We start from the raw sequence: 27,457 nt of genomic DNA, 5'->3' as shown, positions 1-27,457 counted from the left end.
AGAATTCACAGGTTTTTGATGATCTCACCCTTTTGCTGTATTGGAACATATTGGGTCCGTACTCTCCAAATCTCCTTCTTGAATACATCCCACTGTTTGGAGATAGGTCTATCTGGTGTAGTGCTGAGTGGCTTGGGGAGCAGGTGTTCCCATGTATCTACTGTCCCAGTCTGTCCGGCTGGTTGTGGTCATGTATCTACTGCCCCTGTCTGTCCCGATGGTTGTGGTCATGGATCTACTGCCCCTACCTGTCCGGCTGGTTGTGGTCATGTATCTCCTGCCCCTGTCTATCTGGCTGTTGTGGTCATGTATCTCCTGCCCCTGTCTATCTGGCTGGTTGTGGTCATGTATCTACTGCCCCTACCTGTCCGGCTGGTTGTGGTCATGTATCTCCTGCCCCTGTCTATCTGGCTGGTTGTGGTCATGTATCTACTGCCCCTGCCTGTCCGGCTGGTTGTGGTCATGTATCTACTGCCCCTGTCTGTCCGGCTGGTTGTGGTCATGGATCTACTGCCCCTGTCTGTCCGGCTGGTTGTGGTCATGTATCTACTGCCCCTGCCTGTCCGGCTGGTTGTGGTCATGTATCTCCTGCCCCTGTCTATCTGGCTGGTTGTGGTCATGGATCTACTGCCCCTGCCTGTCCGGCTGGTTGTGGTCATGTATCTCCTGCCCCTGTCTGTCCGGATGGTTGTGGTCATGGATCTACTGCCCCTGTCTGTCCGGCTGGTTGTGATCATGTATCTACTGCCCCTGTCTGTCCAGATGGTTGTGGTCATGGATCTATTGCCCCTGTCTGTCCGGATGGTTGTGATCATGTATCTACTGCCTCTGTCTGTCCAGATGGTTGTGGTCATGGATCTACTGCCCCTGTCTGTCCGGATGGTTGTGGCCATGTATCTATTCCCCCTGTCTGTCCGGCTGGTTGTGGCCATGTATCTACTGCCCCTGTCTGTCCGGATGGTTGTGGTCATGGATCTACTGCCCCTGTCTGTCCGGATGGTTGTGGTCATGGATCTACTGCCTCTGTCTGTCCAGATGGTTGTGGTCATGGATCTACTGCCCCTGTCTGTCCGGATGGTTGTGGTCATGGATCTACTGCCTCTGTCTGTCCAGATGGTTGTGGTCATGGATCTACTGCCCCTGTCTGTCCGGATGGTTGTGGTCATGTATCTACTGCCCCTGTCTATCTGGCTGGTTGTGGTCATGTATCTACTGCCCCTGTCTGTCCGGATGGTTGTGGTCATGTATCTACTGCCCCTGTCTATCTGGCTGGTTGTGGTCATGTATCTACTGCCCCTGTCTGTCCGGATGGTTGTGGTCATGGATCTACTGCCCCTGTCTGTCCGGATGGTTGTGGTCATGGATCTACTGCCCCTGTCTGTCCGGCTGGTTGTGGCCATGGATCTACTGCCCCTGTCTGTCCGGATGGTTGTGGTCATGGATCTACTGCCCCTGTCTGTCCGGCTGGTTGTGGCCATGGATCTACTGCCCCTGTCTGTCCGGATGGTTGTGGTCATGAATCTACTGCCCCTGTCTGTCCGGATGGTTGTGGTCATGTATCTACTGTCCCTGTCTGTCCGGATGGTTGTGGTCATTTATCTACTGCCCTTGTCCATCTGGCTGGTTGTGGTCATGTATCTACTGCCCCTGTCTGTCCGGATGGTTGTGGTCATGTATCTACTGCCCCTGTCTGTCCGGATGGTTGTGGTCATGTATCTACTGCCCCTGTCTATCTGGCTGGTTGTGGTCATGTATCTACTGTCCCTGTCTGTCCGGCTGGTTGTGGTCATGTATCTACTGTCCCTGTCTGTCCGGATGGTTGTGGTCATGGATCTACTGCCCCTGTCTGTCCGGATGGTTGTGGTCATGGATCTACTGTCCCTGTCTGTCCGGCTGGTTGTGATCATGTATCTACTGCCCCTGTCTGTCCGGCTGGTTGTGGTCATGTATCTACTGCCCCTGTCTGTCCGGCTGGTTGTGGTCATGTATCTACTGTCCCTGTCTGTACGGCTGGTTGTGGTCATGGATCTACTGTCCCTGTCTGTCCGGATCGTTGTGGTCAAGTATCTACTGCCCCTGTCTGTCCGGATGGTTGTGGTCATGTATCTCCTGCCCCTGTCTGTCCCGATGGGTGTGGTCATGGATCTACTGCCCCTGTCTGTCCAGATGGTTGTGGTCATGGATCTACTGTCCCTGTCTGTCCGGATGGTTGTGGCCATGTATCTACTGCCCCTGTCTGTCCGGCTGGTTGTGGCCATGGATCTACTGCCCCTGTCTGTCCGGCTGGTTGTGGTCATGTATCTACTGTCCCTGTCTGTCCGGCTGGTTGTGGTCATGGATCTACTGTCCCTGTCTGTCCGGATCGTTGTGGTCATGTATCTACTGCCCCTGTCTGTCCGGATGGTTGTGGTCATGTATCTACTGTCCCTGTCTGTCCCGATGGTTGTGGTCATGTATCTACTGTCCCTGTCTGTCCCGATGGTTGTGGTCATGTATCTACTGCCCTTGTCTATCTGGCTGGTTGTGGTCATGGATCTACTGCCCCTGTCTGTCCGGATGGTTGTGGTCATGTATCTACTGCCCCTGTCTGTCCCGATGGTTGTGTTCATGTATCTACTGCCCCTGTCTGTCCGGATGGTTGTGGTCATGGATCTACTGCCCCTGTCTATCTGGCTGGTTGTGGTCATGTATCTACTGCCCCTGAGGAGAAAGTGAGGTCTGCAGATGCTGGAGATCAGAGATGGAAATGTGTTGCTGGAAAAGCGCAGCAGGTCAGGCAGCATCTAGGGAACAGGAGAATCGACGTTTCAGGCATTAGCCCTTCTTCAGGAATGAGGAAAGTTGGTCCAGCAGGCTAAGATAATGGTTTCACCACTTGTGCGCCAATCTATTCTCATGCTCCAAGTGACCCATGACCCCTCTTTTGTTTAAATTGCTGAGTGTGTCCAAACCAATGTCAGACAAAATCCAAAACCAGGCAAGGGTCTCGGTGCCATGCCTGTTGGCCTTGAGAGAATGTTCCTGTATTTGTACTGGAGAAGGTCTACTTCAACACAAGCTTATTCAATGACCTGCTCAACCCCACCTGCAATACGGTCGGGAAGAAGATTGCAGGTTAGGAAGGCGGTGTTGAGTTCGATGGATTTGACTGAGACAAGGTGGGGGGAGGGGAGATGAGGAAACTGGTGAAATCCGAGTTCATCCCTTGTGGTTGGAGGGTTCCTAGGCGGAAGATGAGGCGCTCTTCCTCCAACCGTCGTGTTGTTGTGGTCTGGTGATGGAGGAGTCCAAAAACCTGCATATCCTTGTGGGCGCAAGTCTTGCACCTCCTGCGGTTGCAGGGGAGGGTGCCGGGAGTGGAGGTTGGGTGGTGGGGGGGTGTGGATCTGACGAGGGAGTCACGGAGGGAGTGGTCTTTACGGAATGCTGATAGGGGAGGGGAGGGAAATATATCCTTGGTGGTGGGGTCCGTTTGGTTGTGGTCATGTATCTACTGCCCCTGTCTGGATGGTTGTGGTCATGGATCTTGGTGCTGATGTCTGAAGAGCCTTGCTGAGTTGCTGCAGTTCATCTTGTAGATGGTACATGCTGTTACTGCTGTACATCAGTCAGGGAGGGAGTGAATGATTGTCAATGTGATGTGAAATACGAGGTCAGCTTTATCTGGGCTGGTGTCAAGCTTCTTGATAGTTGTTGGAGTTGCACTCATCCAGAGCATGTGGGGAATATTCCATCCCACTCCTGCCTTGTGCCTTGTAGATGGTAGATGAGTTTTGGTGAGCTACTCTGTGTGGGATTCCTTATCACTGAGCTACTCCTGCATCACATTATTTAGCTGGCTTCTCCAGTTCTCTTTCTGGTCAACAGTAACCCCCAAGCCGTTGATAACGGTGGGGCGTTTCTGCGGTGATAATGATAACGTTCAATGTCATTATTATCAAATTGCAACCAGTTTGCATTAAAGGCTAAGATGCCATTTGCTTGCTCTAACTACAGATTAGCTGTGATTCACCTACAAGGACCACCAAGTCCTTCTGACAATTGCGATAGATTAATCTGTCACATTTTAGTTGCCTCTAAGACGGAAGGTTGTAGGTTCAAATCTCACTCCAGGACTCAAGCACAAAAATCAAGACTGGAGCACTGGGAGTGCTGTATTTCCTGATGAGAGGTTAAACAAAGACTCCCATCTGCTGGTTTGAGGTGGAATTGCAGTAATCCATTGGAAAAGAGAAGGGGGACTCTCTTTCGTTCTTGCCCAGTGCCCATGGAATAATGAGGTTTGGGAAAACCATATCACCCAGTTTCATTTGTGGAAGTCTTTGGAGGTTGAGCCTGATGTGCATTGTTGCAAATATGGAGAACTTCAACGTTGCTGAAACAAGAGACACATTATTGAAACCTTTCATCTTACATTCATCAGAACAAACTCAAGAACGTCAGATTTTAAATGATGACATCAACTTACATCACAGGAGAAAAGGCTGCTGATTGGCTGGCAAGTTATCTCTGATTTCGTGAGGTATTGCCATGGAGAAAGGGAATGTAGATTCTCCAACCTGCCAGGTCATTCACAAAAAGGCACAAGGCTTGAATGTATTCCTTTAGTTTGTAGAGACTGGGACCTTGAATGTGAATATTAGCTGCTTCCAGCAAGAATTAATGAGCACATTATGATCTAAAATCCCACATGCTTGGTCAGGTTAGATTAAATATCTCACTTTCAAAGATAGAGTTGTAGACATGGAGACAAGCCCTTCGGCCCAAACTGGCCCATACCGACCAAAATGTCCATCCACACTAACACCATGTCCCTGCACTTGGCCCATATCCTTCTAATCCTTTCCTATCCATGTATTTGTCCAATGACTTTTCAATGTTATTAATGTACCCGCCTCAACCACTTCCTCTGGCAGCTCATTCCATATGCGTACCACCCTCTGTGCACAAAAGTTGGCCCTCAGGTTCCCTTTTAGTCTTTCCCTTAAACTGATGCCCTCTAGTCCTCGATTCCCCAACCCTGGGAAAAACACTGAGTGCATTCGCCCTATCCATGTCTGTCATGATCTTATACACTTGTATAACGACCCCCTCAGCCTCCTACACTCTAAAGAAAAAGGTCCAAGCTTGTCTAACCTCTCCCTATAACTCAGACCATTGAGTCCAGGCAACATCCTTGTAAATTTCTTGTGCACTCTTTCCAGTTTAATAACATCCTTCCTGTAACAAGGTGACAAAAACTGAACACAATACTCAAAGTGCGACCTAACCAACGTCCTGTACAACTAGAACATAACTTCCCAACTTCTATCCTCAATGCCCTCACTGATGAAGGTCAGTGTGCCAAAAGCCTTCTTCACTGTTCTGTCTACTTGTGACTCCACTTTCAGAGAACTGTGAACCTGAAATCCAGAATCCCTCTGTTCCACAACACTCCTTAAGGGCCTACCATTCACCATGAAACCTCGTATTTGATTTGACATTCCAAGACCTCACACTTACCTATATTAAACTCCATTTGCCACTTCTCGGCCCACTTCCTCAGCTGATCAAGTTTCTCCTGCAATTTCTGAGAACCTTCCTCACTGTCCATGATATCGCCTATTTTAGTGTCATCAGCAAACTTACTAATCATGCCTTGTACAGTCTCATCCAAGTCATTGATATAGATAACAAACCATAATGGGCCTAGCACTGACCCCTGAGGCACTCCACTAGTCACAGGCCTCCAGTCGGACAAGTATCCTTCCAATATTACCCTCTGCTTCGCACCATCAAGCCAATTGTGTATCCAATTTGCTAGCTTGCCCTGGATTCCATGCGATCTAACCTTCCAGAGCAGCCAACCATGTAGACCCTTATCAAAGGCTTTACTGAAATCCATATAGACACATCTACTGCCCTGCCCTCTTCAACCTTCCTGGTCACTTCATCAAAGAACTCTAACAAATTTGTGAGGCATGATCTCCTGCTCACAAAGCCATGCTGACTATTCCTAATCAAACACTGTCTTTCCAAATGCATATATCTTATCCCTCAGAATCTTCTCATGTAACTTACCCATCACTGATATTAAGCTTACTGCTCTATAATTCCCAGGCTTTTCTTTGCATCCCTTCTTGAATAACGGCACAGCATTCGCTACCGTCCAGTCTTCCAGGACCTCACCTGTGGCTTACAATGATGCAAAAATATCAGGGAGTTTATGTGAGCAGGGAGGTTATGTGAGCAGGGAGTTTATGTGAGCAGGGAGGTTATGTGAGCAGGGAGGTCATGTGAGCAGGGAGTTTATGTGAGCAGGGAGGTTATGTGTCTGAACCAACATTGTTCACTCAATGATAATCATCAGAGAAAATACCCAGACCCATCCAACCACTTGTGTGATCTACTACAGATAAACCATAGGCCTCTTATTTATCGACAGTAACAACAGCCTGTCAGGCATTCCCAAAGTAATTCATTGCAACAAGCTGAAAGTGCCTAGGAGAAGTAAATGCAATGTATTGTATAAATGTAGTGCTTTTCTCAGTTTATTGAATTTTACACATTTATTCTCTGCCTCTTCATTTAGTATTCTAGGTCAGAAGTTGTTCTCACCTTCTTCGAAAGATCTTCGATAGATCAAGTATTAAAAAATGACTCTATCCAGAAAGTTCAGATGAGCTTCCAAAGCCCTGTCAAAATATCGGGTGAGTGAGTCACTTCACAATTCTTCCTGCTTCACGCATGGGTCACCGAGTGGGTCAGGTACATTTTACAAAGGGATCATTAATTGCTGCTTTGAAGCCAAATGGAAACGACTGTCCATTAGTTGTCAGTAGAGCTCAGCTTTGAGATGTCTATGTGATTTTATGCAATCGAGGATTTAAAAATAAAGTGTACAGAGGCGATGCCCAGAACCTTCTTAGCTATTACACAGTATTTCCATTGCAGGGATTGTTTAAACAACTTATTCGCCCATTATGTACACGGTTTTAATTGAGTTTTACCATCAATAGGTTAATGCCTGTCTTTTATTAGGGACTCATTAAAGCAACATTCACATTTGTGAGGTTCACTCTGTGCTGGGTGAACTGCCAGCTCTAGCAGATGTCTGTGAGAGACACCCCTACAAAACACAACTACACGGACATTAAATCACGGCTCAGGGGGAGTCTCAATGTCCTTAACTTCTGTTTCATTCACCCCATGGGATATGGGAATCACTGGTTATGCCAGAATTCATTTCCACATTGTAGGCCAGACGAGGTAAGGATGGCAGTTTCCTTCCCTTAAGGACATTAATTAACCAAATTACTTTTTAATAAAAGGTTTTCATCATTAGGCTTGCTTTGTTTAAATTCAAATTCAAGTTCCACCAGTGAGATTCAAATGCCTGTCTTCAGAATGTTAGTCTGGATTCCAGATGTGATCCATCACCAGGGGGAGTGGGGTCATGTTAGCTCCATCACCGGGGGGAGTGGGGTCATGTTAGCTCCATCACCGGGGGGAGTGGGGTCATGTTTGCTCCATCACCGGGGGGACTGGGTCGTGTTTGCTGGGAGCCCTACAATGGGAGAGAAAACCCTTGAGGAATCCTGCTCCATCTTAGGAACAGCCCTTCAATTAATTGGTACAGAATCCATTTAAGTGAAAGGGTTTGAGTGTGATCATTGACTGAAACTGCGTCGCCTCTCCAAGCTGGATCAAATAGCACTTAATTGCATAATCAAACAGCTCATGCTTGAGTCAGTGGTGAAGGGACAGTTGTAAAGTTGTGTCTTCTTTGTCAGCATACCTGCCTCCAACTCACAAAGGTCTGAGTCCAAGTCCCACTGAGGGGTTTGTGCACAGAAATCAGGGTCGCTGCCCCAGTGTAGTATCGAGAGGATGCTGCACTGACAGAAGCTGTTGCTGTCTTTTAGTTGAGCTGTTAAATGGGTCGTTCTGGTGGGTGTTAAAGATCCCATGTTTCTCTTCCAATGGGAGTTATTGCCCGGTGTCCTGACTCGTTTTTATTCCCTAAATCAACATTACAGGAACAGAGTATCTGGTCATTATCACATTGCTGGTTGTGGGCAGTTTGCTATGTCTGAGTTGGCCTCCATTACGACCGGAAGTACGTTTCAAAAATGAATTCACAGGCTGTACAGTGCTTCATGGTATCTGACAATCATGGAAAGTACTATATAAATGCATGCTGTTTCTCCTCCATTATAAAGACTGCAGAAGGTACCAGTAACAGAGATTGAATACATACAGTGTAGAAACAAGCCCTTCAGCCCAACAAGTCCATACCAACCCTCTGAAGAGTAACCCACCCAGACCTATTCCCCTGCTAATGCACCTTACCTCTCCATCCCTGAATACTATGGGTAATTTAGCATAGCCAATCCACTCTAACCTACACATCTTTGGGCTGTGGGAGGAAACCCACACAGATGTGTGGAGAATGTGCAAACTCCACACAGATAGTCACCCGAGGCTGGAATTGAACCCAGGTCCTTGGCACTGTGAGGCAGCAGTGCTAACCACTGAGCTACCATGCCTTTAGCATATTCAGACAGCCTGGCTGTTAGTGAGCTGGCAAACTGCATATTGTTCTTTAACACAGACAGCAATCGCCCTCCCAGCTACAACTGCAACCAGTATCAGAATGGACTCATTTTCCAAACAGGGAGATTGAGGCCTGTCCTCTGTGGCATAGGGATGTCTGTACATTTGTTATCGTGGCCATGTTTGGTGGTCACATTGCCAGCTCCTCACCAGAGTAGCATCGCAGCTACATGTTTACTGTGCCTTAGTGAGTAGCCCCCATGATCCTCAGTCTGAAAGTTGTCAGTTCAATTCCACTCTGGAGAAGAGAGTCCTGGCTGAGAGATTGTTGAAACGAGGTGTTAAACAGGCATAATGTTTGTCCCTTTATCTTTAAGAACCTGGGGGGGAAGAGGATGGGGAACGAGACAGGAAAGGAGAACAGCAAGAGTAGGATAAGGGGAAATGCTGGGGAGGAGGATGAGGAGGGGGAAGGGAAGTGGGATTGAGGAGGATGAGGGTAGGTGGGGAATCAGTTCCCAGTCCATTAAGAGAATCTGCAAATGAAGGTTGGATTGAGTGATACATTTGTGGGATTGGAACCAGGAAATGATTGAGCTATTGGGTTCCCAAGTTCCTAGCTGAAAACCAAGCCCGCAATATTTCTGAAAATAAACCTGTCAATACAGATTTGAAATTCTGGTGGATTCAGTGCTGACCGTATAAGGCACCTATCAATAGCAGCACAGTTAAATGACACAATGCAGCCATGAGAATATCATTGTCCTGAATGTGGATTGGCCATTGATGCCAATTAGAGTTCTGTCTGGTTTTGTGGCACCTCCTGCTTCCTGGAAGGTTGAAATTTGGTACTTTGCTGCCACCTTCTGGTTGCGATTGGTAGATGCCGGTGTTGGACTGGGGTCTACAAAGTTAAAAATCACACAACACCAGGTTATAGTCCAACAGGTTTAATTGGAAGCACACTAGCTTTCGGAGCATTGCTCCTTAATCAGGTGATAGTGGAGGGCTCAATCCTAACACACAGAGTTTATAGCAAAAATTTACAGTGTGATGTAACTGAAATTATACATTGAAAAATTGATTGTTAAGTCTTTCATCTGTTTGAATACCATATAGTTTCACTTCTTTCATGTGTAAATCTCAAAACCTTTTTTTAAAAGTTGCATTCGGTCACTGATGTCACATGTCACAAAAATGACACGTAGGTGGTCCTCATTTAACATTGTACCCCTCACACACAGACGATTTCACACTGGTGTGAACAGGGGTTACAATCGCGCTGACCAATCTTACTTAAAGAAAAGCAACATGCTGGAGATAGGCACTAAGTGGGAGAGTTGAAAAACTCAGTGTGCTAGCACCGACAGAATGGGCCAAATGGCCCCTTTCTGCTCCAAAACAATTCTGTGAGCCTCCTGAAACTAATTTTAACATTGCTTCCCATGCACTCTTGCCTGTACCATCTCCTGTTCTCCAACTTGTGAACCCTCCAGGCAACTTGCATCATCTCCCCTTGCCCTAACTACTGACTTGATGACCCCTGACCCCTGACCCTGACTTGCAGTCTCTGTCCTGGCCTGACCTCAGAATGGTCTTATTAATGGGAGATTGATGAACGTGGGCCATTTTGCCGAATAAGTAAGAATGATCATCCTCAAAGCTTCTCAAAAAGAAAAGGCAAGACAAGGCAGATGTGTTTTTTAATGAAGAAAGCAGCCCTTTTTCCTGTAACTGTTCCGTCTTCACAAACACTGGTGATCATTATCGGGAGGAGAGCCTGCACCTGTCGGACATTGCTATCGCAACATCAGGTTCACTGAAGACATCACTCCAAATTACATCAGCAGGTTCACTTGGCACAAAGGGAACTGAAGGTGTGCTGACGACCTCGGGGAAGGTTGGAGGGTGTGGTGGGTTGTAAACACCTGCACGCTGTTGAACGTAAGGCTTTGGGCTTTGTTTAAAACGCACGTCCCTCAGGATTGTCCACCGACTGGTGGGGATGAGATAGGAGCTGGCAGGAAGGACCCAGAAACCAGAAGATGCAACACGGGAGGATGTCTGACTCCGCTGAGGCCAGAAAGAGGAGCCAACTTGGAGATAGTGTGGATGGCAGGTGCTGGAAAGTCAGAGTGAATAAAGTGTGGAGCTGGAAAAAGCACAGCAGGTCAAGCAGCATCAGAGGAGCAGGAGAGTTGGACTGACCTGAAATGTTGACCCCCCCTGCTCCTCTGATGCTGCTTGATATCCTGTGCTTTCTCCAGCTCCGCACTTTATCGACTCAGGAAGAGGAGGCAAACTTCCTCCTCATGGGCCACAATCAATTTTAAGAAAATGTTTTAGAAAGAAATCTTAACCTGGGCCTCTGTGGCCTTAGGCAAGTTGCTGATAGCTTCTGATGGCATGTTTGGTGCTGTACAGACCTCCCCCTTTCCTTGGGTTAAAATTGCATTGTGCTAATCAGACTGTGACTTCCCTGCGTTCAGTATGCTCCCCATCTGTGTGGGTGGGTGTAAGATCAGACAATGTGAGGAAAACTGTTTTTACGCAGGGGGTGGTGGGTGCCTGGAACTTGCTCCCTGAGTTGGTGGTGGAGGCAGAGACTCTAAACTCTTTGAAAACGTACCTGGATCGGCACCTTAAGTGCGGTAAGCTGCAGGGTTATAGGCCGAGTGCAGGAAGATGGGATTACAAAGGGTATCTAGGTGTCATAGAGTCAAAGAGGTGTGCAGCACAGAAACAGACCTTTCGGTCCGACTCGCCCATACTGACTAGATATCCTCACCTAATCTAATCCCACTTGCCAGCATTTGGCCCAAATTGCTCTAAACCCTTTCTATTCATATACAGAGGAACCTTGATTATCTGAAGGACACAGGCAGGGAGTATTTTGTTTGGCTAATCGAATTCCAGATAATTTATGCTGGATAACACAGTTAGCCATGCATTGGAACCTTGTAATTTTGTTTGGATCATCTGAAATTTGATTAATTGAATGCTGGATAATCAAGTTTCCTCTGTACCTATCTAGATGCCTTTTAAATGCTGTAATTGCACCAGCCTCCACCATTTCCTCTGGCAGCTCATTCCATACACACACCACCCTCTGTGTGAAAAGGTTGCCCCCTTAGGCCCCTTTTAAATCTTTCCCCTCTCACCCTAATCCTATGCCCACTAGTTATGGACTCCAAGGAAAAGACCTTATCTGTATAGCCTCATGATTTTATAAACTTGTATAAACCTCAACCTCTGACGCTCCAAGGAAAACAGCCCCAGCCTGTTCAGCCTCTCCCTGTCGTGTTGTGTTTGGGTTGGCATGGACAAAATGGGCCAAAAGGCCCCCTTTCTGTGCTGTATCATTCATGTGTTTCTGTGGTTCTATTGTTCTCCCTGGCCAATGTTAACTGTTCATACCCCATCCCTTTAGAGCTTACCATGAAATATTATCTAGACATATAGCGAAGCCAGTCACCTGAAACAAATCAGTTTTACTTCCTTACTTCCCCCTCCACAGATATTATGCGTTCAAATGGATTTTGCTTAGCAAACACAGAAACAATTGTTTTCGACAGCAATATTCCAAACGGCAAAGAGCAGCACCTGGCAGCAGATTCTGCAGAAAACTTGTGAGTATATCTTCCCTTGACTTTAAGATGAATGTTTTCTGTGGTGCGGTTTTATAATGGATAATTGAAGTTTGGCTCCAAGGCCGTAATTGAGTGGCGACATCTTCTAAAGTAATTTATGGACACCAGCAGAACCCACAGCATTCGATTATAGCTTCCAACTCACCACCAACCCTTTATATTCTTCATTTACCGAGCTACATAGTTGTCCTTCTCAAAACTAAAGGGCACCCACTTGTGTGATCTGAGGTGACGTCAATTAATAAGGAGAGACATGAAAGGAGATGGAAGGGCCTGGTTTTGTAAGCTGGCTACCAGTTAACAAAACAATCAGCACTCCCAGTTAAACTGTTCTGGGATATCAGGAAAACATCTGTGCGTGGTAAACATTAATTATCAGCTGAGATGCAGGCCATCGCAGGAACAGGTAAAGCTCAACCTACGTCTTAGTGTTAATGTAAAGTCTAATCCCCTAACAGTCAGAGGGAAATTGAGTAACAAATTTGTAAGGAGATCTCGGTTACCTGTAAGAATAATAGGGTGGTTATGGTAGGGGATTTTAACTTCCAAATATAGACTGGGACTGCCACAATGTTTAGGGTTTGGATGGAGAGGAATTTGATAAGTGTGTATAAGAAAATGTTCTGATTCAGTATGTGGATGTACCTACTAGAGAAGGTGCAAAACTTGAACTACTCTTGAAATAAGGCAAAGCAGGTGACTGAGGTGTCAGTGGGAGAGCACTTTGGGGCCAGCAACCATAATTCTATTAGTTTTTAAATAGTGATGGAAAAGGATAGATCAGATCTGTGCTGGCAGGTGGGACTAGATTGGTTTGGGATATCTGGTCGTGGACAGGTTGGATCGAAGGGTCTGTTTCCGAGCTGTACATCTCTATGATTCTATGACTAAAAGGGGATGTCATACTTTGTTTCAGGAGGTGACATGTCCCCTTGTTTATTTGCAACAACAAGAGCTGACATCATTCCTGCTAACATCACCAGCTTCCTCTCGTTGCTTCCTGAATGTGGGGTTTACTGTTTCACCTCCTCTGCAACTTTCCCCTAAGTGGCTACTCGTCAGGTTCAGGATCCAGAACATGATTGGCATTTGGCTATTTCGCCATCACTCAGGACCTCCAAAGCTGTGCTTTGAACCAGACGTCAGCAGGAATTCATCAGAAAAACCAAGTCTGCCTGAATTATCCATGTCCCAGCCCATCCTTGGGATATGGGGCTCATGATTTGTCCTCAGACAGCAGCAGGGGAAATTGCGACATGCCCTTTGGATGTGGTTGGGGTGCAGGGTGATCAGTTATCCTGTGTTTTAAGGGACTGGCCCTCATTTTGATTTCTGTTCTCTCTTGCTTAAGACAAGCTTTGGGAGTCTCAGCCTGGAAGTCCCAGCCTGGGAGTCCCAGCTTGGGAGTTTCCTCATCTTGGAGATGGGCCTTTGTGATTTTCCCTCAGTGAGCATGTGTACTGTGGCCGTTAACCACCGGGGGAGGGTAACGACAGCAGCTCCCCAGCTCCCAGACACACTTATGGTCATCAGCAAAACACCCCAGCAGCAACCCTTTGTTTAATTTAATAAATGTCTGACATCCTGATCCTCCTGCAAGACAAGAAAATCAAATTTGACATCAAAATAGAAATTGTCGGCGAAACTGAGCAGGCTCTGAGGGAAGAAAGCAGGGTTAATGTTTCGAGTGCAGTGACCCTTCATCGGCAGCAGGATTCTGAGTAGGATGCTCTTCGGAGGGTCAGTGCAGTCCTAATGGGCCAAATGGCCTCTTTCTGTACTGTCAGGATTCTATGGATAACCTTTAAATCAAGATAGTTGTATATCACAGATTTTGTGTTACTATTCATGCTGATTCTGGTAACATGTAATCTACATTTTATTTCAAATTGTGATTTAGAAATTTGTTCTATGTTCTACATTCTGTGGTCTATTCTCAGTAATGAAGTCCACAAAACTACCATTGTTTGTCATGAAAATCTATTAGGTCCACTAAAGGGAAAGCAATCTGCCATCCTTACCCAATCTGGCCTGCACCTCCCTCCAGAACCAAAGTAACCCCCCTTTGCACTGGCCCAACGATGCACTCAGTTCAAGGGATGGGCAACAAATGCTGGTCTTCCCAGAAACACCAGAATCCCATGAAAGAATTAAAAAAGACAATCTTGGAATGCTGTTTCCAACAGCGTTTCCCTGGGATCAGCTCTTTGCCAAACGCCAGCCTACCTCCCTCAGCTCACCTGCTGCTGAAACCCTTGTCCATGCCCTTGTTACTATGAGGTTCGGCAGTTCCTGCCCAGCCGTTTGCCTTACATCCTCTCTGTAAACTCCAGCTGATCAAAACCTCTGCTCTTCATGTCCTAGCTCTCACCCGATCCCAGCTGCACATCACTCTGTGCTTGTTGGTCTTTGTTGGTTCCTGTTCCATCAGGGTTTCCATTGTAAACTGTGTGCACTCAGTTCCAATTCCCATTCACCCTCATGACCTCCAACATTTCAAGTCCTACAACTCATCAGGATCACTGCTGTCCTCCCAGTCTGGCCTCTCACCCATCCCCCATTTGAATTGTTTCGCCAATGGCTGTTGTTCCTTCAGATGCCTTGATCTAGAATTCCATCACTCAACTTCTCTCTTTCTCTCTCTCTCTCTCTCTCTCTCTCTCTCACTCTCTTCCTTTATGTCACGTCTTGAAACCTCACGTCGTTGACCAGGCTTTCAGCTACCTCCCCTTATCTGGTGTAGTTCCTTTTGATCATGGTTCCTGTGAAATGTGTTGGGATGCTTCACTACGTGAAAGGGTCTTCATAAATAGAAGTTGTTATTTTGAGGATGCGTATGCTGATGCTTGGGACATCACTTGCTCAGATTTAACCAATTGGACGTGAACTTTGGTTCAATAAGGTCATGGGCTCCAGTCACATTCCAGTACAGGACTGTTTGCTAAACTCTCATTAAACAAAGGATCCTTCAACTCTCTCGGGGTGTCATAAATTATCCCGTGACACTACTCTGAAAACCAGCAGGGGAGGTCTGTCTGATGCTGTGATAGACTTTGAATCTTCAATCCCCGTCATTAAAACATATTATCCGATCATTATCACATGGTTATTTGTGGAAGCTTGCTGTGTACAAATCGGTCACTCTGTTTCTGATGTTGCAGCAATGACCACACTCTTGCATGCCCGGTACTCTGTTCATTTTGGATCCTCCTAGGGCTGTGCAAGCTGCTGTAGAGATACAATTTTCTTCAAAGTCACAGGATTCCAAGCCAGGGAGTAGCACTGCATCATTTACCATGAGGAATCAAAATGGGAGAATGGAAATTTTGTGTGCCTACTATCTTGCAGTGACTACAAATAACGTTTTCGGGATGTGAGGTCTGTATGCTGCGAAATTACAAGTGCTCACCTAAAGTAGATGGGTATCAGGGGTTTTCAGTGCCTTGCTGACATGGTCACTTATCACCAATGGGTTTGAACAGCAAGTAACAGGCGATAGCTTTTAATCAGCCTGTCCAGATTGGCTGAAGCATTTGGGACTTGCACTTAGGCCTCCTGGCTCAGCGATAGGGTCATTACCACTGTGCAATGGTTGGGAGCAAATTACATTTAAGAACATAAGAAAAAGGAACAGGAATAGGCCATCTGGCCTATTGAGGAGAAAGTGAGGTCTGCAGATGCTGGAGATCAGAGTCGAGACTGTGTAGCTGGAAAAGCACATCAGGTCACGCAGTATCCGAGGAGCAGGAGGATCGATGTTTCAGGGCTTATGCCTGAAATGTTGACCTTCCTGCTCCTCAGATGCTGCCTGACCTGCTGTGCTTTTCCAGCACCACACTCTCACCATCTGGCCCATTGAGCCTGCTCTGCCACTCGATAATATAGGGGCTCCACTCTCCCCCCCGGCTCACCACAGGTTCAAAAATCTAAATATCTTTGCCTAAGAAACATTCAATGAGATAGTCTCAGTTGCTGCACAGGGCAGGGAATTCCACAGACTCACAGCCCTTTGGGTGATGAAGGAGACAGAGAGGGTTAGATATCTACATGTTAGGGCCGAGTAGACTGAGCTCCCAGAGCCAGCTTCCTTGCTGTCTGTTGTGCAGGTGAAGTGATTGATAATTCGAACCAAGTCTGAGCTCTACGAGCTGCTTGATTGCACTCCAGCTCCACTCCATTCACCCAGGACAGTGCAACATCAGCCTTCAAATGTCTTTGTTCATCACTCAGCTGAAACGGTGCTAATCTCAGCTCTTTGATTCTTTTAACCGGATTCATTTCATTGAGTTTTATATTGAAAGGGCAACTGTTAAGCAGCTAATGAGTCTGTGCTGAAGTGTGCACAGTCTGGTAATTGCTTCTGTCCATCACTGGCTGGCATTTCAAAATCTAACTTTTCCTCCCTTTCTAAAGTCAATATCGTGTCACTTCACTGCTACTGTAGATCTGCAGCAAACTTTGTGACATAGTGGTACTGTCACTAATCTAATAACCTAGAGGCCCAGGCTAATGCTCTGGGGTGTATGGGTTCAAATCTCCCTGTAGCACCTGATGAAACGTAAATAATGGAATTGAAAGTGTTTCGCATGGTGATGTTGAAATGATCAATAGCCATAGAGTTTCTGCGATGTGCATGAAGGCCTTCTGGCTCATCATTCTTTTATTTATTCTAATCCCACTTGCCAGCCATTGGCCTGTGGTCTATATGCTGTGGCATTACAAATGTTCGTCTCAAGTGGATGGGTATAACGGGTTTACAGTGCCTTGCTGACATGCTCATTTATCACCAATGGGTCTGAACAGCAAGTATCGGGAGATATTTTTTATCAGCCTGTCCAGACTGGTTATGACCCAAATCTGAAGCATTTGGGACTTGCACTTAGGCCTCCTGGCTCTGAGGTAGGGTCACTACCACTGTGCAATGGTTGTTAGCAAATTATATTTAAAATATAATTTATAGACTCATACAGCACAGAAACAGACCCTTCGGTCCAACTCATCCAGGCCAACCAAGTTTCCCAAATTGAACAAAAACAGAAGTTGCTGGAAAAGCTCAGCAGGTCTGGCAGCATTTGCTGAGAGAAATCAGAGTTAACATTTCGGATCCAGTGACCCTTCCTCAGGACCTCTTCAATGACAACATGAAACACCCAGTACGTCTCAGATAGATATCTCATCTGATTAATTTAAATTCCCAAACATGCCCTTTGATCTGAAAAATATATAGATACTTTCGATAACTTTATCAATGCCAGGGCAATCCTTCTGAGACAGACTGTCTTCAATTACCCAAATAAATGGGCCTATCAGCTATCTTATAGCTCTCACCCCTGGGTGACACCACATGGAGGACTTTTGTGTAACTTTGCGTGGTCGAGCAACTTCTGAATTCCCGAGTTTCAATAACCTTTATGTACACATCTAGTTTCCCCTAAAATTAAATATTATATTCACACAACATATGCATCATGAATTTCGACATTTTCAGACAACATATCTGCAGTTCCTCTACAGAGGGGAACTGAGACCAATTCCCACTGTCACTCTGACTGACAGCATGGTTTTCAGCATAAATCCAACCTGGGCTCTCCCTGATTTATCCAGTGGAGAACATGGCTGCACCTAGCATTGAGGACCTGCCATAAGGGGCAGGAACTGGGTAGCAAATACTTGTCCTGCACATGCTCAAACCAAACCCAGTTGACATTAATAGTTGACCCAGATCATGGAGCCAGTGATGCAGTACTGGGTTGCCAGCTCATCCAAGCTATCATCCTTGATATAGCTCAAACAAACACGAGTGGCTGCTAAGTGCATCTGTTTCGCCCCTGGCACCATACTGAGCATTGGAATTAAACAACAGGAGAGACGGAAGCGTGATTTATTTCTTTTCTCTTCCACTTACCCAGTTTTTTGGGCATTATTCCAGAAGTGTTGAGATGGAGTTCATGACATTCCCCACATGGTGTTGCGTCAGTCCAATTATTTGCTGTCACTTGCAGTCAATGCTGGAAATATTTAAGGGCAGTGGTAATGTGCATATTGTTAGACTTGGCTCTCTATGGGTCAGGCATTTAAACTCCGTTATCACGGGTCAGCCAAATGTCAAACTTCCTGTGGCACTTTGTTCAGACGAAGGAGCCCTAGGTTCTCCTTGACCAGCCAACCCAAAGCCTGGTCCATTCATTATTGTTGCTCTGAAGTCATGTGTTTAAGTGACTTCATCTTAAAATAGATCACTGTACGTGACACAGTTGGAAACAGTTTTGAACACTACATGAATGCAAATTCCTAATCTTTCCATTAACCTGGGAGCCCATATGGCTGTGAATTCTCTTCCACCTTGTAACTTCTTCATTCCCTCACTTGACTTAGGGCAATGTAGATGCAATAAGCAGAAAAGGGGAGGTGATGGCGCTGGCCTGTTAATCGTTGATCCAGGTTCCAATCCCACTACAGCAGATGGTGAGGGATGGCAAATGAGTAAGAATTTAAAGACCTTGCAACAGACTTCCCCAAAGTGACGGTGAGGACCCCAAGTGAGCTGAAAATTTGGGGTTAGGAGCTCTGAGATGGCAATAGCCACCATGGAACTTTGACAGAATTCTTCTCCACCCAATCAACTCTCACCATTCTTACTGGGAGGTGTGACAACTTGAAAGCCTCAAAATGGGGTTATAGTGGGAATAAGCTTGGGGAAGAACTACCTTATAGATATTCTCAGTGATGTTGTTACACAGCTTTGGAGCAAGTAGGAGTTAAAATCAGGCCTCCTGGCTCAAAGGTAGGGACGTTACCACTGCACTGCTAGAGCTCCTCAGCGTTACCTTATGGGCTTGGTCATAGCATATCGAACTGGAAAGGTGATACAGATATAAGAAAACACAGTTCAGTATCTCTGGGTCTGTGCTCCAACAAGAGACAATGAAAAAAAATGGAACAGAGTGGATTTAATTAAAGGCTGCTGCTGGGAAATATAGGACTTTCCACAAGAGGGCAGTGTGTTGCTCATTTTTGCAATTGTTCAAACTTTTAAAATAGAAATTGCTTTGTTTGTTTGAACCTTAACTTCTGCCCAGAACTGGGTAGGAATTTTGAAGGGAAAGGTGGTTTAGGTCTTACTATTTTTCCTGAGAAATATATATGTGGGTGGTGTTTATGAATTAGGTCAGAAGTCACAGAACATCAGGTTATATTCCAACAGATTTATTTGAAATCACAAGGTTTCGGAGCGACGCTCCTTCGTCAGTTGAAGTGACTTCTGACTTTATTCACCCCAGTCCCAACATGAGCACCTCCACTTTGTGAATTAGCACTCACCTGTGCAAAACGTGCTGTGGCAGGGGTGAACAAACAACTCAGCAATTCACACACAATCATCATTCATGTCTTGTGTGACTCTTTTGTCTACGCGGGAAGTAATATTGAAAAGTTACACCATGGAGTCAAAGAATTAACATTTAACCTGTCGTCAGACTCCTGGGGATGCTGTGCAGGTCCCTTGAACTTACTCAATGGCAGTAGCAGATTTGGTGTAATCTCTGTCACAGGAATCCTTAGGCTGTGACTGAGTTTGAACAGGCTACACCATTTACTGAGAGCTTTATTAAACCACACCTCACAAAACTCACACTCCACTGATGACTAGCTCCTAGGGTGGCACGGTGGCTCAGTGGTTAGCACTGCTGCCTCCCAGCGCCAGGGACCTGCGTTTGATTCCAGCCTCAGGCAACTGTCTGTGTGGAGTTTGCATATTCTCCCCATGTCTGCGTGGGTTTCAGTTTCCTCCCACAATCCAAAGATGTGCAGGTTAGGTGAATTGGCCATACTAAATTGCCCATAGTGTTCAGGGATGCGGAGGATAGGTGCATTAGTCAGGGGAAATGTAGAGTAATGGGGTACTCTTTGGAGGGGCAGTGTCGACTTGTTGGGCCAAAGGGCCTGTTTCCACACTGTAGGAATTCTAATTCTTAAAAAAAATTCTAATTCCTCATATTTCTACCACTGATTCATATCCAATTAACCCTCAAGTTTATGCATGTTATCCCTGTCCTGTTATTCCATTCGGAGGGGTATTTTACAACATTTAAATAAAACGTGGCTTTTGCAGAGTTTTAATTTGGGGGAAGTGTTGAGGACAGGGATGGTCAGGGGGAGTGAGAAATGCAGTGAGCTCTTCTACTGGGTGGACTCCAGCTCCTGATACCTGCAGAAAAGCAAGTCCTCTCGGCACATCCATGAACCACTGACACCCTGTGGCTCGGCCCCCAGGCAATTAAATTGCATCTCCTGCAGCCTGGACTTGAATCCCTCTTTAATTGTCTTTCGGTGGTCATTAACAAGCTTAATGTGACTACCTGCTGTGGTCATTCTTCAATAAAAACCGAAAGAACTGCGGATGCTGGGAATCAGAAACAAAAACAGAAATTGCTTGCTGGAAAAGCTCAGTAGGTGTGGCAGCATCCAGGGAGAGAAATCAGAGTGAATGTTTTGAGTCCAGTGCCCCTCCCTCTGAATTGTTCATTATTGAATTTGTTTGGAAATATTGACTAGTGGATAGAGTTGCATAGAACACTAATGGACAAACTGCCTTTGAATCATGTACATTTATCATCACCCCCACCACTGCTGAGTCATTCCTCATCACACGACTGTGAGAAAGTGCTGAGCATTGGAAATGGAAACACATTCAGACGTGGGGCGAGGCTAGGGACATTTTGAGGACGTGCACTTTTCCTGAACTGCTGTTTGTGGTCTGTCTCGTGGAGTTTGAAGATCCAAAGTGTGTTGGAACAGGAGGTAACTTCCGAATTACTTAAGGAAAGAAAAGGACTCTTTCATTATTTCTCAGAAATGTCTGAGAACTCACGCACGATAAATTACCACAACGTTGTCACTGTTCACTAATGAGATCATAATGCATTTACCAGAACGGACAGAAACTGTCCCTTCACAGAAAGGAATTTTTCCAAAATATATGGAACCAGCTGATGTGGTTCAATTGCAACATGTCCTCCAACGCACTCTGCAGGTTTAGTCAAACTGATATGGTTTACTCACTTGTCACATGTTTCCAGCCCACAGTGGCTGAGGGAGGGGCAGGACTGGCAGTTGAATATTCCACGGTACACTGTCTTCATAGAATCCCCACTGTGTGGAAACAGGCCCTTCGGCCCAACAAGTCCACACCAACCCTCCGAAGAGGAACCCACTCAGACCCATTCCCCTATCCGATTATCCTATATTTACCTGTGACCAATGCACCTGATGTGTCTACAGGTGAGACAGGAAAGGAGGTAAAAAAGATGTTGCAGTTTTGATCAGGGTGTCTATACTAGCAATAAGGAGGTATGACAGCTTAGAAGGTTCCTCAAATGGAGCCATATAGGTCCATCTTAATGGCCGAAAAGGAGTAATCAGATTGCTGGGGGTCTACTATTGCCCCCTAGTTTCAGTCACGATGAGAGATCGGAGAGACTGGACTTGTTTTCCTTCAAGTCAAAAAGTGTGATGCTGGAAAAGCACAGTTGGTAAGGCAGCATCCAAGGACCAGGAGAGGCAACGTTTCGAGCTTCAGCTCTTCATCAGGAAGAAGAAACGCTTCCTGATAAAGAGCTTATGCTTGAGATGTCGATTCTCCTGATCCTCGCATGCTGCCTGACCGTCTGTGCTTTTCCAACACCACGTGTTTTGACTCTGATCTCCAGCATCTACATTCCTCACTTTCTCCTTGTTTTCCTTTGAGCACAGGAGATTGAGAGGGGACATGATTGAGATGTATAAAATTATGAGGGACATGGATAAGGTAGACAGGAAGGCACTGTTCCCGTTGATGCAGGGACCAGTGACCAGGGGCATAGATTTAAACTGAGGGGCAGAAGGGTTAGAGAGAATGTGAGGAAAAACATCCTTCACCCAGAGGATGGTGAGAATTTAGAATTCGCTGCCTCTGAGGGTGGAGAGGCCTCATAAACCCTTATAACCTTTAAGAAATATTTAGATGTGCATTTGCAATGCCAAGGTGTCCAGGGCTACAGGCCAAGTGCTGGGAGATGGGATTGGAATAGAGATGGGGAGTGGGCTGGATGCTGGTAGGTCCATTTTCTGTGCTGTAGATTTCTATGACTGGCTGCAATCTTCTCTTTTATAGGTTTGAAATTGGAACTGAGTTTCCCGAAGAAGCCGAGAACAATGATCCCAGCGCCTATGTTACAAACTTGTCGTACTATCAGCTAGTTCCTTTCGAAACGGATATCTTGGAGTGATTCCAGCAGGGGACGCAGGTTATTACAAAGGTTTGCTGTTCTGCCCGCTGTCCCCATTCTTTCTACCCAGTCACTGCCCACAACCACACGTCTGTCGGAGTGTGCAACCGCACCCTGGAATGATGCTGTTCGCTAACCAACGTGCAGTTCTAATTATCTTTAATCAACCTGTTCAGAGACATTATGACACACCTCTGGGGCAGGTGAGGCTTGGATCCAGGTCACCTGCCTCAGAGGTACGGACACTACCACTGTGTCACAGGAGCCCTTACCTATTGGTCAGCAGTGGAGCCCTCTTTCAGCTGGCTGAAATTGATGAAGGATACTTGAATACCGCTGGGTAACCCCCTCTTACTTCAGTTTCTCATTTAAATGTTTACAGAAGATGGACAAAAGTGACACATGAAAAGCTGCTTCAAAATGAATCCTTTGGCTAATTCAAAGGACACCGGATATTCACATGACTGAGGTGAGGAAATTAGTGCACGAGGTGTTTCCTCCATTCAAAAAGAAATTAATAAATGCTGCAGTAAGCAAATAGACCACCGTAGATTAACAACAAATCCCATCCCTTTGAAGCAATGCTGATGGACGATTGTCTCTGAGTCACAGAGTCGATTTCCGTGGAGAAGGGTTGCTGTTTAACTCAGTCTGACTGATTCTCAAGCAACAGGCCATCAGGGACAACCTACCAGGCTGCTCCATCTGGAAAGGCAATCCTGTCAGCAAGGAGCTGTTTCAAGATCTACATGGGTCTCCCACCATGACACACACACTCACACACAAACACACAAACACACACACACACACACACACATCAAGCTTTTGCTGCAAAGCCAAAAGGCAATCCTGTCAGCAAGGAGCTGTTTCAAGATCTACATGGGTCTCCCACCATGACACACACACAAACACACACTCACACACAAACACACAAACACACAAACACACACACACTGATCAAGCTTTTGCTGCAAAGCCAACACAGAAATACCGATCAGTATTCACACAGGCAGCACCAGCACCTGAGGGACACCAATGACTGGAACTGCTGAAGGTTTTGAGAAAAGCAGCCTGAGTTGAGATGCTGTGCCTGCACCATGCTGCTTCTCTGTGGAGTGCACAGTCACAGATTCTCTTGTATAAGCGCCTTTTCAACAAATATATACTAACTCACTATTTTTGGCTTATGTAAATAGTAAATTATTAAAGTCTAGATGGTTTTATACAGTGTATCTTCAAATGTATTTTATTGGATGCAGTATTAATCAATTAAATGATATTTTAATCAGTGTACCAACGTTTGGCTGCTATCTATTTTTGAATAATGGATAAATTGAAGTAACAGAGAGGTTACTTGTTATTTCTGGGTAAATGCTGCATCTGCTTCAGATTAAGGGCAGGTGAAGATCCAACCATAGGGTTCAGTGGCACCACAGCTCGGCTTCCTGGCTTTGTGTTGTTCCCTGTAGGAACTTCCTGCTGTTTTAAGGTGATTAGCAAAAGAACAAGAGGTGACTTGAGGCAAAAGCTGTTTACACATTGAGTCGGGATTTGGAAAGGACTGCCAACTGGGATACAAGTTTCTGAAGGGGCAATTGGATAAATATCTGAGGGAAGAGAAAACGTCAGTGATGTGGGACAGTTCTCCAGAAACAGCCAACACAGCCAGTTATTTTACATATGGCCCATTAAATTCACCGCAGAAAGCTAAGTCTTGTTCAAGCTTTTGTAGTTATTATTCATCTGTCTTTGAACATAGGAACAGAAGGAGACCATTCAGCCTCTCAAACCTGTTCCACCATTCAATGAGATCATGGCTTATCCGTGGCCAACTCCATGCCTTTGGCCCTTATCCCTTAATACCTTTGTTTAACAAAAATATAACCATTTCAGATTTAAAATTAACAACTGATCCCGCATCCACTACCATTTGTCAAAGAGGGCTCCAAACCTCTTTGGAACTCTTACCCTTCCTACCCTTTGTGTGTAGAAGTACTACCTAACATCTCTCCTGAATGTTCTGACCCTAATTCTCAGGCAATGCCCCTAGTTCTAGAACCTCTCTGGTACTGATAAATAACTAGTAACAAGTATGGAGTTTCATTTCTCCAAGCTGAGAATTTTTCAAGAAGGTTATACGACCTAACCAATATCACATTTTAAAATGTTACTGTTCTGCTTTCACTTTCTGCTTCACTGTCCTCTTGTGCTAATAATCCTTCTTTCCTTATGTAAGGAAAGAGAAATTAGCACAAGAAATTCATGTGCCATTGAGCTTACCCACTCTAATTCTGCCTCCTTCTCAATCCTTCTGTTTATTTCTCAGTACTTAAATCTGATAGGTTCAGGCAGTATCCTGTTCGTTTCCCTGGTTGGTCGGACCCAGATAAGTGGAACAGAGTGGGATATACTCCTGAGAAACTAGGAAATCATGGGAATGCAGTTGTTCCATTGGATTTAGCCAGAAGAGGTAGGTAGTTCAAAGGAGGGAGATAGAAATGGCAGGGTGTGGGCATTCTGGCATGGCTGGAAGTTCATCTCATGGTCAAACATGACATTGAGTTTGTGAACATTTGGTTCAGGTTCAGACTGTTTACAAGTTGGGGATTGGAGTAAATGGCCAAGAAACAGAATTTGTGGAGGAGACCAAAGACAATGACTTAATTCTTCCCAATATTTAGTTGAGAAAATCTTGGCTCACCCATTACCAAATGCCAGAGTGGCAGTCTAACAGTTCGGAGATGACAGAGGCATTGAGAGAAATGTTGGTGAGATACAACTGGGTCTTGTCAGGAGTATGTCTCATTCTGACAGTATATTGTGACATTGCTAAGGTCAGCATTAAGATGAGGAATAGGCGACCAATGATAGTCCTTTGAGGCACACCAGAGGTAATGGTGCCAGAGCAAGGAGAGAGATACTAAGGTTGATTCTCTGGCTGTGATTCGATAGATACAAATAGAACCAATCGAATGCAGTCCCACCCAGCTGAACAATGGTCAAGGATGGTGTAGTCAACCTTATTAAAAGGTATACACAGTACTTGGTACATGAGACAGGTTAATCAGCCCTTCTCATCGAAGGCTATGTGTGACTGTAATAAGAATAAACTCTCTACTATAGCAAAAGTGAAATCTCAGCTCGATGGATTCAAACATGGAGTTTCAGGAATGATGGGCGTGGATTTGGGAAGCAACAGCACATCAATGAACGTTGAACATGAAAGGGAAGTTGGAAATGAGGGCAATAGTTGGAAGAGTACAGGGGTCAAGGATTGGTTTTTGAGGAGGGAGCTGGTGACAGCAGATTTGAAAGACAGGGTGACAAGATCCAAAGGGAGAGAACCGTCAACAATATCAGCCAACCTGGAGTCAAGAAGGAAAATTCCGTGGTTGGCTGTTTAGTGGGAACGAGATGAAGGGAGCAGGAGCTAGGTCTTATAAACAGGAGGACATTGAGAGAGTGTGAAGGGAGACAGGAGAGAAATGAGATATAGCCGTTGGAGGAGGTGGAGGGAGGGATTTAAGATGTCATTAACCAGGGACCATGGCTTGAACATTTGTGCCTGAGTGTTGAATGGGGACCCAAATTAGCTCATGGAAAGGAACGTTTCAGTTATTCATGGGAAGTGGGTGTCACTAACCGGGCTATTTATTGACCATCCCTAGTTGCCCTTGAACTAAGTGGCTTGTTAAGACACCTCAGAGGGCAGTTTAGAGTCAACCACATTGCAGTGGGTCTGGAGTCACATGTAACCCAGACCAGTTGGGGATGTCTGTTTCCTTCCCTAAAGGCTATTAGTGAACCAAGTAGAGTTTTACAACAATTGACAATGGTTACATGGTCACCGAATAAGCTAGCTTTTAAACAAAAATTCCAGATTTTATGAAATTCAGACTTCACCATCTTCCACGGTGGGATTCAAACCACTGTCCCTTGAACAATATACTATGGTTCTGGATTACTTGCCCAATAATGTTACCACAATGCCACCGTCTCTCCATGCTTCTGCACATTAATCTCTCTTCTTTTTATTCAGCATAATCTTTGAAAACCAGAATCACACTGCAACATCTCTTACCTGCTCTTCTTTATAATCTCAATGATGTCCTGCACTTGAGGCTTTTGCAGTGCAAATTAAGTCCACCCCTTGAAAACTGCTGCACTCTTACAGAGACTATCAAATGAAGATAATAACCACTCCATCTCCAGGCAAATGGCGATATATATATTCGTGTCTAATTGTATATTTAGAAAGGTAATTGTAAGGTTGCAAACATCAATGTTTCTTTGCAGTTCTGAGTTATAAACAGAAGAGGTGGCACAAGAAATGTTTAAATTTGGAGAGTGTTTAACCGGTGATTTATGTCACACCCTATTGTGGGTTACATGATCAAATCACTCATTAAATGGCACTTTCACAGTAATGAAGGCATGCATTTATAAGTAAGTAATTAGAATCATAGAATCCCTACAGTGTGAAAGCAGGCCATTTGGCCCATCGAGTCCACACTGACCCTCTGAACAGCATTGTGTCCTGACCCACCCCCACCATCCGATTCCTGTACCCTGCATTTCCCATGGCCAATCCACCCAGCCTACCCGCCCCTAGACACTATGGGCAATTTAGCACGGCCAATACACCTGACCTGTACATCTTTGAACTGTGCAAGGAAACTGGAGCACCCGGAGGAAACCCACACAGATACGAGGAGAACATGCAAACTCCACACCTGAGGCTGGAATCAAACCCAGGTCCCTGATGCTGTGAGGTAGTAATGCTAACCACTGAGCCAGGGTACCACCCCAAAATCAGCCACAATCCACAAAGGTGTCTCTCTCCAATAGGGAGACAATATGGGGGACTCCATTCTGCAGGCATGGCTAAAGGCAATGTGGCAGGATATCTATAACTGACCACAGTCAGTATCAGGATTGAACACATACTGCCAGGGTCATTCTGCATTATGCATTAGCCAAGTGAGTTAAATCATCCCGTAATATTTG

At 45.6% G+C, this 27,457-nt stretch overlaps 1 protein-coding gene across 1 annotated transcript in view; it reads left to right on the top strand.

Annotated features, from left to right (window-relative positions):
* The window catches only part of pxdc1b (PX domain containing 1b), a 45,260-nt gene extending 21,976 nt beyond the window's left edge, over positions 1-23,284 (top strand). Inside the window, exons 3-5 of the mRNA XM_043719478.1 lie at positions 6,572-6,689; positions 12,053-12,164; positions 22,336-23,284. Coding sequence (XP_043575413.1) covers positions 6,572-6,689; positions 12,053-12,164; positions 22,336-22,450 — 345 coding nt within the window. The 3' untranslated portion in view covers positions 22,451-23,284. The remainder of the gene's footprint in view (positions 1-6,571; positions 6,690-12,052; positions 12,165-22,335) is intronic.
* Positions 23,285-27,457: the final 4,173 nt, after the last annotated feature.

Source organism: Chiloscyllium plagiosum, chromosome 29, assembly GCF_004010195.1.
Source record: "Chiloscyllium plagiosum isolate BGI_BamShark_2017 chromosome 29, ASM401019v2, whole genome shotgun sequence".
NCBI lineage: Eukaryota > Metazoa > Chordata > Chondrichthyes > Orectolobiformes > Hemiscylliidae > Chiloscyllium > Chiloscyllium plagiosum.
Note: the sequence above shows the minus strand (reverse complement) of the source record. Positions and strands in the feature narration are given on the sequence as shown.